Source organism: Canis lupus, chromosome 37, assembly GCF_003254725.2.
Source record: "Canis lupus dingo isolate Sandy chromosome 37, ASM325472v2, whole genome shotgun sequence".
Taxonomy (NCBI): Eukaryota; Metazoa; Chordata; class Mammalia; order Carnivora; family Canidae; genus Canis; species Canis lupus.
Window position 1 is genome coordinate 14,379,878 of NC_064279.1, and position 17,603 is coordinate 14,397,480.

Below are 17,603 nucleotides of genomic sequence, written 5' to 3' on the forward strand. Positions count from 1 at the left end.
TGGCTTGTCTTCATCTTGGAAACATATAAACATACCCCAAATAAGTATCTAAATAAGATACCAGAAAGTAAAATTTTACTTAGAAATCATAAGAAAAGCCTCAACTGCTTGACCCAGTTAGTTAACAAGAAAGATTTTTAATACTGAGTTTTTCTTCAGTTACTAAACCATCAACTCACTCAGCTTCCCCTTGTGAACACATCCTATAAAGCAAATCTCTATTTCCCTCTGCATGCCATGGAGTGGGCTTATAGAGTTTAAATTACAACCCTTCTGTTATGGAAAGTATACTGAGTTTTTAGCACTCCACCTCCCTCCTGAAAAATCACAGGCATTAGCCTGGTAATCAAATATACTGTAGAATGCTAAAAATAAAAGTAGAATATTTTTTTCTAATCCACATTAACAACAAACACAAATCTGTTCATTATTCTCTCAATAATATTAACATAAAAATAAGCAATGCCCTTAGGTACCCAAAAAGGGGGTGGGGGGACTCTCTAATTGGTCAATTTTCATTGAATTTTTATCAGATTCATTAACTCTCAAGTACAATGGAAACCATCTCAGGTAAACAAGTAAAGACCTTTGTGACATACATTTTAGAGAGAAGCAATAGCCAAAGTGCACAAAACCATATGAGATTCAATACATGGAAGTAAATTTCATCAGCATATGCATATGCTAATTTAGAGCCCAACTTAGAATGCATCAGACACCAGAAACCTTTTATGGGTGAGTTTCAAAGTAAACTATGGAAATATAGTCAAAGGTCTGTGGCATTCTCTGCCCCCATATTTTGCTTGAGCTATTTCAAAGTGTATAATTTACAAAATGACAAGATAGTATCCTAGCTTATAAGTCAGCTGGTTACAGGGAGAATGAACCATTATCAGAGTCCAGAGCATATTTTGACTATGAAGTTGGTGCATTTTCTTTTTTTGTTGTTTTTTTGTTGTTGTTCTTTTTGAAGTTGGTGCATGTTCATGTCTGACACCATTTGGTAGATATTCTGAGTGTAATAATAATTACTGGATTTTGTAGCCTTTCCCAAATGCATCACTGACACCCACAGATATTTCTGGATTGCAGAAGGAAGAAATACATTCTGTGTCACACTTGCAGCTCTCCTTGGTTCAGAGCTCACCATTAATTTAAAATAAGAGTGTTTGAACTTTTTCCTTGCTGGATTTTTTAGTCCTCGTAAGCCTTCACTCATGATTGCTTTCATACAGTGTGTGCACTAAATGGAAGAAGAGCAGATACTAACAGCTGCATAAACTGCCCAGTAGGATCTAGGCAGAAAACCGTAGACAGGCAATACTTAGCAGAATGAAGAACTGAATTAAATGAGAGACTAGACATGAACAAAGGTAGAGATAGAGCTATACATGTTGTGAATTGGGATCATTTATCAAGGTGTGTGGGAATCTGGGACGGATTCGAAAGTCATCATTACCTAGAAAACTCAAGGAAAGAAATAGAAACAAAAGAAAAACAAACAGAATTTACTGAGAAATTAAGGGATAACTACAAAGAATTATATTAAAATCTCTATCATGTAGAAAACAATAAGATGCTGGAAGCTTGTTTGTTTAGTTAATTGGATTGAGGAGTTAGATATTTACCTAACAATTGATGGTGCTAATGGTTATATTCCATGTGAATAATCCATGTGATGTGTCATGGGGGTTCAGTAAATGAATGAATGATTGAATGAATGAATGGATGGATGGATGGATGGATGGATAAATGAACCATTATTAAATTCTACTTCCCCACGTGGCCTTTTAGGGCCTCCCTACCTAGGCAAAATTGCAACATAAGAGGTCTGATTTGGGTATTTTTCTATAACCCTTTCTGAGATTCTTTTTTTTTTTTTTTCCTGAGATTCGTTTCTGCCTTGTATAGTCTATTTATTTTGATTTCTCAGTTTATACTAAGAAGTCTCATTTTAAGGATAGAAACCATTTCTCTTGTTGCATCATACTAATAAACTAATTACCTGGGAGCTCCTCCACTGTCTATCCATCAATTCTATAAGTGAACTAGTTACTTCTTCTAGAAGCTGCTTTACTTAAGTCTCCTCCCTAAGGCCAGTCTCTGGAGGTTCTCCATATATCCCTGTCTTCTTCTCTTGTCTCTCTGGAGGTTCTCTATTATCCCTCTCCTCTTCTCTTGTCAAGAACTTTGTTCTCCTATATGAGTGTTCACAGCATTCTTCACAAGAGCCAAAAGATGAACACAGCCCAAAAGTCCATCAACAGATGAATGGGTAAACAAATATGGTATGTATGTACCAGGGAATGTTATTCAGCCTTAAAAAAAAGGAAATCCTGATGCATGCTGTAGCACGGATGAACCCTGAAGACATGGTGCTAAGTGAAATGAGCCAAACACCAAAGAACAAATATTGTATGATTCCATTTATATGAAGTAACTAGAATAGTCAAATTCATAGAGACAGAAAGTAGAATAGTGGTTGCCAGGGACTGGGAGAGGGAGAAATGGGGAGCTGCTCTTTAGTGGGTACCTGGAGACAAGTGGTAGTTGATGGTTGCACAACATTGTGACTGTACTTAATGCCACTGACTATACTTAATGCCACTGAACTGTCTATTTAATAATGATTAAAATGATATACCTTGTTATGAATATTTTCACACACTAAAAAAAACAAAATAGCTGTTTTCTCCTCTCTCTTCCATTTCCAACCTCTTACACTCTGACATATCTTCCTATCACCAAACAAAAGTCCTCTAGTATCAGCCAAATTGAAAATCTCCTTTTTCAACATTCCGACCCAACCTTCAGCAATCACCCTTCCAGCCAAAGTCTTTGAAGCAGTTGGACACACACAGATACACATTTTCACACTTACCTACCATTCACTCTTGAGATCACTGTCACCTGGCCTCTGCTCATGCCACTCCCGTGAACCATGCCCACATAATGAATGGCTCTAAAGTGCCAAATCCAGTGAACTCTGGAGTCCTGACCTCAGTGAACTTCTCAAGGGCATTTTCCTCTAGTGTTCCTGGCACCTTTACAGCGCCCTTCTTGTGGGTCTCTTATACTGCACTCTCCTGATTTTCTTCATCTCTCGAGCTGTTCTTTTTCTGTCACTTATATACATGGCCTCCCCATCTCTCTCTCTGGCCTTCAAATATTACAGTTCCTTAGGACTCTGTCCTCATCCCTAGTCCATGTTTTTGAATTTCCCAAAGATATACTAAAATAACCATGTTGAAAAGTCAACTTTCAGTCCCTTGTCCCTGACCCACCATTTTCAAACCGCTGTCTTCACTTCTCCAGTCTAGGCCATCTTTGTCTTTCACCCACACTCCTGTGGCACTCACCGACTGGCTTTACTGTCTTTTTTTTTTTTTTTTAAGATTTTATTTTTTTATTCATAGAGACACACACAGAGAGAGAGAGAGAGACAGACACAGGCAGAGGGAGAAGAAGGCGCATTCAGGGAGCCTGACGCATGACTCGATCCTGAGTCTCCAGGATCAAACCCTGGGCTGCAGGCTGTGCTAAACCACCGCACCACCAGGGCTGCCCTGGCTTTACTGTCTTAATTTGTTGCTTTTTACTTAAGCAACCAGGATGATCTTTTAAAAAGTGTATCACAGGGGTGCCTAGATGGCTCAGTGGTTGAGCGTCTGCCTTTGGCTTGGGGCCTGATCCTGGGGTCCCACATTGGGCTCCCCCCAGGAGCCTACTTCTCTCTCTGCCTATGTCTCTGTCTCTGTCTCTGTGTCTCTCATGAATAAATAAATAAAATCTTTTTTAAAATGTGCATCACATTGTATCACTTCTGCTTAGAATGACTTGCTTATGCCCGTTTCTCCTCTATTGACTCTAAATTTACCATTCCTTATCTAGTTTCTCTGTCCCTTGATTTACTAAAATAGGACCTTATGCCACTGTTAGGCTCAACTCCAGATCTCTCTTACACTTGCACTATGGGTTCCTTGCCCTGCTTTCCATCCTAATCCTGTGTGTTCTTCTGGTCTCCTTATCAAACTACTCTGGCCTTCTTTTACCACTTGGAATGTGCCAGATCTTCCCTATGTCATGAAGTGCTGTGTATGCTTATCTTCCTCCCATAAGGCTTATCTCCCATCTCTCCTTGTCTGGAGGCTCTTACCTATGCAGTCTCAGTGTAAATGTCATTTCCTCACTGAAGACTTCCCCAACCAATCAATCTCCTATTATAGTCTCCTAAACCCTTCATAGCATTTTTTTTTTACAATTTATAATCGCATATTTGTATTTGTTTGATGCCCACCTCCTCCATTAGAATATAAATTCCATAGGGGTATTGTCTGGATTTGCATCCCAAATCTACATCCATATATACTAAGGTGCTTATGACAATGACCACCACAGAATAGATGCCTAATAAATATTTTTTAAACAAATGCATGAATGGAAGAAGAAAGGGGAACAGAAAGAAAACTAGTTTTCCATAAAGCTGTTTCATGTAGCCTTTCTGTAGAAATGAACAGGGACAGGTGTTTTAAGCAAACTTATAATTCATGAAAATCTAAATTTACATAAAGGGTATGTTGAAAGGTGATTTTTCCACTTTACAAAAAGATCCATCATAAGAGTCTTTAAACAGTCTTCCCAGGTACATGGAAAGCAAGATTTTATTGATTCAAACCATATGTTTGCACTGAATTCTTTAGGAAAATATCTTTTATATAAAGCAAGGTTGACCTACAAGCAATTTCCTTAAGGCACCTAGCCCAGAATGGCCAACTCTCAAATTTCCTAGGTAATAGATAATGGGAGGCCTGGAATGCAGGGGATATTTGAAACCATAGAATGCAAAGCAATAATTTCAGCCATTTAGAGTTCTTGTGACTTTTCTCACAAAAATAACTAACTAATGGAGAGATGAATTAATGTTCTTGAACCTCCCCAACTCTTCTTTCTGTATGTCCATGAAAGTAAAAAAGGCTGGGAAGTGACCCCCAGATAGGCTGACATAAGACGGGACACCAGGCTTATATAATTCACCAAACTGATGCTTTTTTCCCAACTCCCCACACCCTCCCACCACCGCTACTGATAATTAAGTTGTCTGATTGCAAAACTGGAAAAAAGAATTTGGTGTGTTAATAAATAAAAGCAATTAACTTCTCTGGGTCTAAATGTCCTCGTCTTAACAATGTGGGAGTCCTTTTGAAGATTATTGTTTTATAATTCTGTTCTTGAACCTACCCAAACTTTACAAAATAAGATAATTTATGACTGTTCTCTGTCTAATGAAATAAATTTCACAGCTATTTCTGCCTTCTTCTTGGAAACTTTAATAAATGATCATGGAGTTTAAATCAAAACATTTATATTATTTGTAGAATTGGTTGGTTTGACTATTGATGGTTCTTGCTAAGAAGAAAATGCTTTGCAGAATTTACTTACAACTACCTTTATCAGACTTTTTCCACTATGATAAAAACACAGTAAGCTGTTTTTGAGCTGCAGTACAAGTGAGTTATTTTAGCAACAGGAAGAAAAAACAATTCACTGGTTGTGGTAATAAAGATCAGGGTAGACTCAGGAATAGGTTAGTTTTCCCTTCAAAAAGAAGACTTCTTTCATCTCAGATAATCCAAACCTTCAAATTTAGAAGAAATATTTGGGACATAGAAGAAAAACATGCTTAATGTCTATGGAATTTTGGGCAATATTTTTGCCCTCATCAACTTCTTGAAGCATTATTCTATCCTCACTCCTCACAATTTTGATTTTTTTGGCCCAGTTTTACTGTATTTGATGACATTTTGAGGGAAAGCTATTTCTCTAAGTGATGTACAAAGATATTAACTTCTCACATAAAGAAATTTAGACTCTTCTACATGGGTCTGAAAAGCTAAAGAATGTACACATGAAAAAACACATTATTTATATATCTCCTGCTTTGTAAGTTAAGGAGAGATCTTAAATATGTCAACAAATCTGAGTTATATTAGGAAGTTAGTGATCTTATATCTTGTCTGTATTTTTTCTTTTCCTTAGTCTATAAATGACACTAGGTCATTTCTTCAGTGGGAAAGAAGAATTGATTAAGAAATAGAAGGGGGACCAGGAAAAAAAGGTCTGGGGGGTGATAGAGTGAAAATTCATAGTTGATCCACCAGAATCCCCAAACAAGACTGGATACAGCAAGAATTACAGTGGAAGCAAAGGCAGATGGCGAGATGGCAATGGGGAAAGAGAAAGTTCATGAGCAAGAATTTACTAATTGAAATTATAAATTGAAAAATTTATAGAAGAGTCAAGACCAGGAGAGGCATCTGAGGAAAGCAGGGTGCTTTGAGCTCTAATAACAACAGAAATATGGGTATTAGCAATGAGAACTTCCATGCGTGATACCCACTGCTGCCACTTGATTGACAGCCTCTACTTTGGACTGAAACACAATCCTAAAAGACAAAATATTTACCAATTTTTACAAAATTCTGAAGAAGATGGGAGTTTCAGGTTTATGAGTCAGGTCTTCATGTGAGGATATTCTGACTCACTGTGTATGTTGGGAAGTTGGGGACAGAGATGGGGATCAGAGACAGGCAGTCAGCATGAGCATGTGTAGGGTCCTCAGTTTGGATGGATGGACAGACACATAGATAAATGGATACACAGATAATTACATAGGTAGAGTGAGCAAGCTATGTATGTATACATACATTTATATATACAGAAGTAACATTTACAGCTATTTAATAAGAAACAAAGGAAAATGGCATTTCCTGTAGTTTGACAAGAATCTTTAATGTAACTAAAGAATATGGATAATTTAATGATTTTTTCCTCATTATTAGGAGACATAAGTTACTTTCATTATGTGTTGATACCAAGACCATAGGAGATTACTTCTAAGGAAAATATCTGTTGGGGAAAATGCCTGTTATTTAAGAATGTGTCCTAGTATTAACCATAGCTTTATTATTGTTTCAAATGTGCACTTTTATTTTCCTAACACTGCTAAGGAAATGCAATGCTCTTTTAAAGCATCATAATTGCAAAGAATCCTAGAGCATTGTTGGTCCGAAAGCAAACTGGTGCAGCCAATATGGAAAACAGCATGGAGGTTCCTCAAAAAAATTAAAAGTGGAACTACATCCAGATGGCCAACAGACACATGAAAAGATGCTCAACATCACTGACCGTCAGAGAACTACAAATCAAAACCACAATGAGGTATAACCTCATACCTGTCAAAATGGCTAAAATCAACAATACAATAAATAATAGGTGTTAGTGAGGATGTAGAGAGAAAGGAACTCTGTGCACTATTGAGAATGCATATTGGTGCAGCCATTGTAGAAAACAGGATAGAGTTTTCTCATAAAGTTAAAAATAGAACTACCCTACAATCCAGCAATTGCACTACTAGGTATTTACCCAAAAAACACAAAAATACTAATTCAAAGAGATACATGCACCCTGATATTTTTAGCAGCATTATCTACAATAGCCAAATTATGGAAACAAGCCCAAGTGTCCATTGACTGATGAATGGATAAAGAAGATGTGGTATATGGAATATTACTCAGCCATTAAAAAAGAATGAAATCTTGCCATTTGCAATGATGTGGATAGAACTAGAGGGTATTATGCTAAGCAAAATACATTACTCAGAGACAGACAAATACCATGTGATTTCACTCGTGGAATTTAAGAAAGAAAAAGAGAAAAGAAAGAGGAAGGCAAACTAAGAAACAGACTTAACTATAGAGAACAAAATGATGGTTAACAGAGGGGTGGGAGGGGAGAAGGGTGGGGGATGGGTGAAATATGTGTTGGGGATTAAGGAGAGCACTTGCTATGATGAGTACTGGCTGTTGTATGGAAGTGTTGAATCACTGTATGCTATACCTGAAACTAATATTCTACTATATGTTAACTAACTGGAATTTAAATAAAAACTATTAAAAAATGGAACTAACTTATGATCCAGCAATTCTACTTCTGGATATATATCCAAAGGCATTGAGTTCAGGATCCCCCAGAGATATCTCTACTCCCATGTTCATTAGAGCATTATTTATGATAGCCAAGATAGGAAACATTCTAATTGCCTATCAATAGATGAATGGATTAAGAAGATGCAGTGTGTGTGTGCGTGTGTGTGTGTAAACACATGCACAGATAACATGTATATATGCATATACATACACACATAGATGCATATATATGTATATACATATATGTACACTGTATATGTGCACATATATGTATGTATGTATATATATGTGTGTGTGTGTGTGTATATATATACATATACACTGTGCAGGCTGAAAAAGACAAATTCAGAGAAATAGTAGAGCAGTGGTTACCAGGCATTGGGGAGAGGGGGAAATGGGGAGATTTGGGTCAAAAGGCAAAAACTTCCAGTTATAAAACGAATAAGTTTCAGATCCAATGTACAGCATGGTGATTGTAGCTAATAAAAATCTATTCTATATTTGAGTGTTACTGAGATTAGATCTTAAATGCTCTCACTACAAAAAAACAATAGTGACTATGTGATGGGATGAAAGTGGTAGCTAATACTGTGGTAGGAATCATTTTGCAACTTAGAAATGTATCAAATCAACAGTGGTACACATTAAATTTACACAATGGGGATCCCTGGGTGGCGCAGCGGTTTGGCACCTGCCTTTGGCCCAGGGCGTGATCCTGGAGACCCAGGATCGAATCCCACATCAGGCTCGCGGTGTATGGAGCCTGCTTCTCCCTCTGCCTGTGTCTCTGCCTCTCTCTCTCTCTCTGTGACTATCATAAATAAATAAAAATTAAAAAAATAATAATAAAATAAATTTACACAATGTTGCATGTCCATCATACCTCAATAAAGCTGGAGGAAAAAAAAAAAACCCAATGTATTATAATTGCCACTGTTCCCAGTTAGCTACAAATATCGCAGGCATGAGGAGTTCTGAGAGCATACTGACCCTAGGCTGATTTAGGATGATGGGGCTACCTGAGAGAGTATATGTTGTGTGAAGGAGACAGGGCTCTGAAGGAGACACCGCAAATTCTAATCCCAGCCCTTCCCTGAATTGGTTTGGGTAAGCAAGGACAAAAGCCTCATGTGTAAAGTGAGAGTAGTAAACTAAGTGTTTGATGAAGTCCCTTGAAGCACCATCATTATCTAGTCTCATGAGTTTAACTTTAAATGTCAATGCCACTTGCAGCTCTGGAGGCCTATTTAGGAGTTCAGTCAGTTTTTAGTCATATATTAATGATAACCTTTCAGTTCTTTCATTTCTAGTGAATTAATGGTTTGAGATTTTTACTCTTTAACCACATGACTTTGTGCATGCTGCACATTCAGTATCTCAGTGGAAAGATGGAAGGTTAGAAGAAAGAGAGGAAAAGGAGGGGAATTTAGTGACTATTTTTTTTCCTCTTTCAATATCTTATTTTACTTCCATTTTACGCAAAATGATTTTGTACTACTTAGAATAAAGAATTATGGTTTGATGGTTCATCTTATAAATATTTTAAATTTACCACCAAAAGAACATGGTTATTGTTAACAATCATCTTCCCTTTCATATTCTTCTAGATTTGGAAAGAAGAAAGATGACAGGGGTGGCAAGGCTGAGCAGAAGGGTACTCTGAAGCATGGCGGCCTGAGGGAAGAAGAGCTGGAAAAAATGAAAGAAGAACGTGAAAGGTGAGCAGAAATGCTGAGCTACTGATTTTGTTTGGGCCTATGGCCTGTGTTTGTTTGGGTTATTGCATCAATCAACTGGAGAAATTTTATTTTAAGAAGCATAAAGTTTGACCAATATACAAGGAAAAGTACCTGATATAAATGGAACCTCCCTGTCTGAGGAATTTTTATTATATTTGGAGAAGAAATTAACTTTATGCTTTTATTATATTGGTATTTATAATTCCAAAATATGCTACCCCAGTTTTGACGATATCAGTGTATATTTTCCCTATGGTTTAAACAATAAGTTTCTTTTTTTTTTTTTTTAATGAAAAGGTCATTTTGATGTTGATGTTTAGAACTATCAAATTTCCATAGTCTGTTCCTAATTTCTGTCAAGCTGTTGTATGCCTTCTTAATTTTATTCTGCTAAATCCATTTGGGTGGTGTAATTTGAGAAGTGCATGTCCTTCATTTTTAAAAAGCCAGTGTCTTTTATTAGGCTATCAGCAAGTTGCAAAGTATGTCGCCCATCTGTTAAAGGGCCGGTTTCGTTTACTGAAATAATGACAGTTTGCAAGGGCTGAATTCTCCTGTTTGAGGAGCTTAATGTTCCATTTGGACAAGAGGCCCTTCACTTATCTTTGAGGTGAACTCTGGCACTTACCCCAAGTCGATGTGTAAATGTCTGATTTTGAAACATGTCATTGAATATTCATATTTCTCCTGAAAAATTCTTCACCTTCACAACCAAATGGATCTTGGAGAGAGACTGAGATTATGACAAAACTAGCATATAATTTTAAGTATTGATTCTGATTTTATCATGCACAAAGTCAGATTTGTCCAACTTGCCACTTGCTTATTAGTAACAATAGCCCTTGCAGTTTTTAAAGAGTCCATTCTTGTCCTTATTTTAATACTCCAGTAATACATACTAAGAAAATCCTACTCATTCATCCTGTTTTCTAGCACAGAGCAAGTTGAATAGCTACTGTTAACGTCTGACTGCTGTCTTGTAGTCTGTTCCCATTGAGAGGGCTGACTTGATCAATAGCAAGGAGAGAAACCCTACTTAGTCCTTTCTCATTTTAAAGACGTTGATCAGCTCTTGTTTCCAGGATCAGTGGAGCAGTTAAAAGGAAATCAAGTGTGTTACATTGTTGTTGACTATTATTCACCTGACAGAGCTGCCCCCCAAAACAGGGAAGATGAATTCTCCACTGTAGCCCACGATTCACTTATCCTGTAAAGTTAAATGTAATTCAGGCTGAGATTTTAATGCATCTATCAGCAAAGACATCTAGGTGTTGAGGCAACATCATAGATCTTTGCTGCTCCCCTAACTTCACTTACCCAGGCACCACATCCTTGCCTCATCTTCAGGAAACTGAGCTGTTTGACAGAAAGCAGACTGTATATTTTTTGTAGCTCAATACTTGCTTAGGGTTGGGAGGGTTTACTCTTAGTAGCTAGGGAACTGTGTGCCAGCTAGAAAATTGATAACCCATAAAATAAGGTGGGTTGTCTTTAAGCAAGAGTTCATTTCCTTTCTGGGGTTGCCTTAAGGAAGCAGGTGCCTGAGGGAGTTTTGTTCTTAAAAGCAAGGTTGTAAATTTACCTCAGCTGGTTATATAGGCTTCAGGTCCAATTTTCTTAAAATATGTCTGGTCAAAATATTGAAAGAACTGTGCTGTTAGCCTCCACTTAGGCCACTTCCCACACATGAACACGTAAAACACATCTGATATGGGTTTCTTAGAGACAAAGTTATCTCAATCATATGAGAGGGGAAGAAGTTGGAGGAGTTGATTTATGGTTAGGTCCTACAGAATTAATGACCAAGAGCATTTCAGCAGCTCAGGAGCAGAGGACCACAGCGGGTGGAGGTGGAGGCTCAACACTTGGCATTCCTCCCAACCCAAGAGTCCCATTTCTTGGCTCGCCATCATCTGTAGAAAACCAACTCACACCCCTTAGAGAAAGTGAGAGTATTACTCGTTGTGACATGGCCATGGAAATAAATAGAATAAAATAAGAAACAGTGTATAAAAGTTCACGAAGTTGTCTTTTTTTCTAATACCTTTAGAATTTGTTACTTTAAGGTGATTCAAACTGTCCTAATGCTTATTTGTTTCATTCTAGCTGTCACAGTTATAATAGTTTTCCATTAACATATCCCTTCTCCAAAGGATTTTTTTTTTAATTTTATTTATGAGAGAAAGGGAGAGAGAGCCAGCATGCAGGGCAGAGGGAAGGGGAGAAACAGACTCCCCGCTGAGCAGGGAGCCCCATGCGGGCCTCAATCCCAGGACCCTGGGATCAATGATCTGAGTCAAAGGCAGACACTTAACCAACTGAGCCACCCAGACACCCCAAAGGATTTGAAATAATTAAATAAAATATATATTGTATGGTGCTAGAGCCAACTTGTATCAGCGTGTGAGAAGAATTTTGGGAGCTGGTTGTTAAACCACTGGGTAGCTTAAAGTTGGTCATGGTGGGAGTAATTTACACCATAGAAATTGGCAAATGCAATAAATTGGGTTTGTGTTTTTAAAAAGCCAGTTAATCAATATACCACTTAGGGGTTATACCAACCCTAGTATATCACCAAGAAAAAATTATCCAAAATAACGTTAAATAAAAAAATATTCATCTAAATAAAGCCATATGACTTCTTCTAGCTGTGTTTCTCAAAGTATAGTCCATAGACGACCTGCATCAAAATGAATCACATGGAGAGCTTGTTAAAAATAAGATTCTTGAGTCTCACATCAGACTTGCAGAATCAGAATCTTGGGAGTTGGAGCCCAGGAATCTGTATTTAATCGGCAAGCCCAGTGTGATTCTTCAGCATTCTAAAGTCTGAGAACCACTGACTTGAAGGGACAGGATTTGATTGGAACATTAAACTATCCTTATCCTATGAAAAATCACATAAAGATTTTTTTTCCCTTAGAGAATTGAATAAGCCAGTCTAAAAATATTGTCATCTTTCTCATTTGCCCTCTCTGAAGCATCCTATCTTACTGGCCTTTTTTTTTTTTTTTTTTTTTTTTACCACAAGAGAGAAACCCTTGCCAGTGCTCACTCATCTAAGAGAATTTGGAATGCTTACTCCTGGTATCATCCATACACACAAAACTTACAAAAACAATAAGTTCATTAAGAAAATTTTGGAGACATGGGATGCCTGGATGGCTCAGCGGTTGAGTGTGTCTGCCTTTGACTCAGGGTGTGATCCTGGAATCCGGGATCAAGTTCCACATCGGGCTCCCTGCATAAGCCTGCTTCTCCCTCTGCCTATGTCTCTGCTTCTCTCTCTCTCTGTCTCTCATGAATAAATAAATAAAATCATTAAAAAAATTTTTGGAGACATAAAGAAGTATAAAGGAGATTGATATGATCATGCATAATTCCATAAATAATTGTTAATACTTTATGATCTTTTTACTATATATATTTTTTGAAACTTGATAGCCATGCTGCATATATCTCCCTTTTTCCACACCATTAAATTGTGAGCATTTCCCCATGTCATAATATTTTGAAAATATGCATATTTGAGGATCAATATACCATAACTTACTTATCTTCTATTGTCAAACATTTAGTCTGTTTGAATTTTTCACTCTTCCAAATAAGACTTTGATGAGCATCCAGATACAAAAGTCCTTATAGATGACCTCTAAAATCGCATAGTTTCTGTTTGAAGGTTCAATTTCCTCATAACTATTTTGCCTAAGGATTAATTTAACCTCAACTCTAAATTTTAGGATTATATTATCCATCTTCATTCCTCCCATTATTTTTCTTATAATATGCACCACATCTCATTTTAATGTACCTTCATATTTAATTCCTGATCAGGAATTGGTTTTAGTGCTATATATGAATAACCTTAGCATATAGCCATAGCAATAAAAAGTAAAAAAAAAAAAAAAAAAAAAAAGTCCATAGGAGTTGGAGTGAAGTATAAGGTTAAATTGGAGGAATACAGAGTCTAGAACAGTGGTTCTCAGGAGGAGACAATTTTGCTCCCAAAGAAACATTTGGCTGTATCTGGAGACATTTTGATTGTCACAACTCCGAAGGAAGAATGGGCACGTGAAAGGAATTGCTACCTCAATGTGCTGGGTAGAGGCCAGGAATGCAACCAAACATTCTACAATGCACAAGACAGTCCTGTCCCTTAACAATGAGTTGTCTTACTCAAACAGTCAGTAGTGTGTAGGCTGAAAACCCCTGTTCTGACTCTGGACTTCACAGACATTAGAATTTCCTTGTCTCATGATATCTGTGGATAACACAGAGAAATGTACACCAAGTGACATAACCCTAAAATTATTAGATATTTGAGGGACTGTAGCCAAAGATTGCTAATGAATATTTCATCAATATAAACTTGCAAGAAAAAAAAGTTTTTCTTCAAAACTTATTTTTAACTCTGGCCTGCTGAGCATTGGCATCAATGCTGTTGATCAGATTGTGAATGCCAAGAAGCTGCAGGGGTTGATAATGTGTTGATGACAGAATCATCTGGAACAATGGACTGAATCAAACATAGAGAAACTTAATAGGAATAAATGTAAAGTCTTGATTTTAGGTCCAAAAATGAACGGTACAAACACAGGATGTGGAACGTTTGACTTAATACCAAATATATAAAAAAATCGCCTGATGGTTTTAGTTGAGGGTAAGTTTAGCATGAGTCAACATGAGGATGTGCCTGCCAAAAACTTAATCCAGTCCTAGGCTACATTACTGGAAGTTCATGTGTAACATGAAGGAAGAAATAATAATCCCTGATTTACACTACTCAGATCACACTTGGAATATCCCATTGCCTCTCTCACACACACAGAATAGCAACAACTGAAGGACCTGGAAATATATAATCCGTAGAGGTAAGACTTAGATGATTTCACGTGACCAAAGAACTTCCACATAAAAGAGGAATTAAATGTATTTTATTACATCCATTCTGTTCTCTCTCTCTCTCTCTCTCTTTCTCTCTGTCTTTCTCTGCTTATTCATCCATTCATTTATTTTCTTGAAGATACTGATGGGGAGTCATTTTAAGAGAGGTAGTCTTCAACTTAATAGAAGGAAAAACATCCTAACAATTAGAGTGCCACATGAGAGTGAGCTTGTTGATACTGAAAAATGTCTAATAAGACGCTGATGATTACAATGAGAAAGGATTAATGCATGAGGAAAGTATTGGACTCGATCAGAGTTTCATGAACTTGAGTCATTGATATATTACCTTCATTGTCTTATTTATATTTATATATTCAAATAAGTAAAATATTATATAGAAGCAAAACCACATAAGTTAATGTAACTATCTACATTCAAACCCCATACCACCACCTAAAAATCATGTTGTGTATCATTAATGCTGCATTGTCCTTGGGTGATCTCTTCGGATTTTCCCAGATCTCAGGGTCTGAGAAATATTATAAATATGTTCAAGTATAGAAGCATTTACTTTGTGTTTTCTAGGGCAGCTTTCTTGAACGTGATACAGCATTGGTTCGTGGTAGTATATGCACTATTCTTACCTGAGTGGATAAGCCCAAGCTTCTTGCTCAAAATTGCGTGCAAGGATTTTCTTAGTCTCGTGTTTGATTTCCTGAGCTAAGCATGTGTCCTCTCCTGACACAAGTCAAACAGCCCATTGCAGCGAAGCCCTGTTTTAAATAAACTCATCATTTTGTTCATGCTTCAGTGAGATTGGCCATAATGAAACATTAGTTCCAAATGCCTATATCCATTGCTAGAAGGATGAATCCAATATTATATTCAAAGATTATTTCCCCTAGAATTTTTTAATCAAGTGAAATTAAATTAACATTTTCCAAACATTCTGATTATATAAATTAGTATGGTGAGCTGAAAGCAAGAGATTGTCCTAACAAATCAGTAAACGTATTTTTGGTGTTTAATGCTAAGACTTTACCTTACGTCTGTAACCGTCTCCAAAGTGTGAAATTAACCAGATTCTTGTACCTACAAAGAGCCTAAGTGTATGCATGTTGTACTTGTATTGTTAATACCTTCTCAAAAATCAAGTGAAGATTGGTTAAAGAAAAATTAGTGTCCCCCTCATTTATTTATGATTATTGTACTGAGGGGAAACGTCTCCATTGACACCAAAAGGCTGTCTCCCGTTGAAGTCCCATATTACTGACCCTGAAATGAAATTTCACTAAATGAAACTTCTTCCTAGAATGGGGGAGGGCGGATGTAGTTTAATAACATATGAGTTTTTGCTCTAAGGTCTTCTATTACTCTTAATACCATGTTAGAGTTTATTTTGCAAGGGAACTCATTTACTGTGTGAATGAAACGTTGTTTTTGTAGATCTTATTAGAATCTTAGCAGGATAAATGAGGAGATGAGGGGCAAAGAGGCAGCTTCCCCAGCTTCAGGATTGAGGAGCATGAAAACATATGGCTCTTGTTTTCAACAACTGGCCTGCATGGAATGCCTAAGTGAGAGTGGGGCTAAGATTTAGGCAGGCTGATTGGTTTCAGTGTCTGACTTGAGGGTTCTTAGTTTTCTTTCCTTCAGGAAGCCTTCCAAGAGCTGCAGAGGCTTCTCTCTTGCCTTATCAGCTGAGCTGCTTGTGGCCTGTTCCCTTAGTTTAAATCAATACATGTGTTTTTGATATTTGGTGAACCAAGATTTAATTATGCAGCTGCAAGTTCCCTACATAAACGAAATTCATCTTAGAGAAATAAAAACATTCAGAAACCATTTATAGTTTCAGAATACAAGTGGGTGAAAATCTATTCCCAACCTCTCAGCATTTTATTTAATTATGGGAGATTTTTATGTTACTGGAAATTGAAATGAAAACCAGAATAAGGCTAGCGTTTATCCAACATTTGTTCATCCTGAGAAATGAAGATGCTTACTGTATTCTAAGAAGGAAAAGGAAAGTAGGTTCTGAATTAATATTTTAGCTATAACCTACATAAATATGGCACTCCTAAATGCATAGAGCGACAAATGAATTGATAGGATTGTCATTATTGTATCCTAAAAAGAGTGCATATTAAAGAACCAGAAGGTTGTTTTCTTTAATTTGCCAAGAGACTCTCTATAATTAATTATTTACTGAACTTAAACTTTGGCACTATTTAAACTGTTGAAAACACCCATGTTTTGGCATGATTACATACAAATGATTAATTCAGCATGGTTTTACTCCTCACTGAATATCCCTGTCTTTTGCAGTAGAATTTGCTAGGTCCTGTGGTGTGGGCAAAATAAAATGTTGGAATGGTTCCCGGTCTTAATAGTCCCAATTTATTATTACCACTGAACCCTCGTCAGATCATGGACTGGATTAGATCCCAGTTTTTCAAAATGCCCCAATTTATGGCTCCCTTAGAATCCTGACAAAAATGTGTATTTGAATAAGGCTTTGGTTGGCTAAAAGAGATCCAGTTAATTACTTTTAGATTCTTATTAGATCATCACTGCATGGAAGTTATGAAAAATGTTAGTAGATGGTTGTTTCCCAGGACAAGGTCACATTCTCCTTTTAGGCCAACAGAAAGAAGCTGTCAGATTTTTGTTTTTTGTAGTACTAATCATCTCAGTGACTGAAAAGAGATTTGCCATATCCCAGTAATTACTATTGATGCTTGTGTTAGGGTAAAGATTAGCTCTTTTCCTAGAATAAGAATTAAAAACAGAGGGGTGGGGGGAAGGGGAGGAAGGCACACCTACCACTCCTCATGCAGGATCATTCTTTCAAGATTTACCTTTCCTTTAGAGGGATGCAGGAGTGAGACCTAGGGGAGATGCAGGTGGCTTTAATATCCATACATTTATTTGGTCTTTGTAACACTCATCATCTCAGAATGCTTGTGGTCACCAGCAAAATTTGGCACATTAC

The 17,603-nt window shown here is 37.0% G+C and overlaps 1 protein-coding gene across 7 annotated transcripts in view; it reads left to right on the forward strand.

Moving 5' to 3' along the window:
• PARD3B (par-3 family cell polarity regulator beta) overlaps nucleotides 1–17,603 on the forward strand; it is a 981,548-nt gene that overhangs the window by 774,696 nt on the left and 189,249 nt on the right. For all 7 annotated transcript variants that reach the window (XM_049106749.1, XM_049106751.1, XM_049106755.1 and 4 more), the window contains one exon: nucleotides 9,593–9,703. In XM_049106749.1, the coding sequence (XP_048962706.1) occupies nucleotides 9,593–9,703 (111 nt within the window). The remainder of the gene's footprint in view (nucleotides 1–9,592; nucleotides 9,704–17,603) is intronic.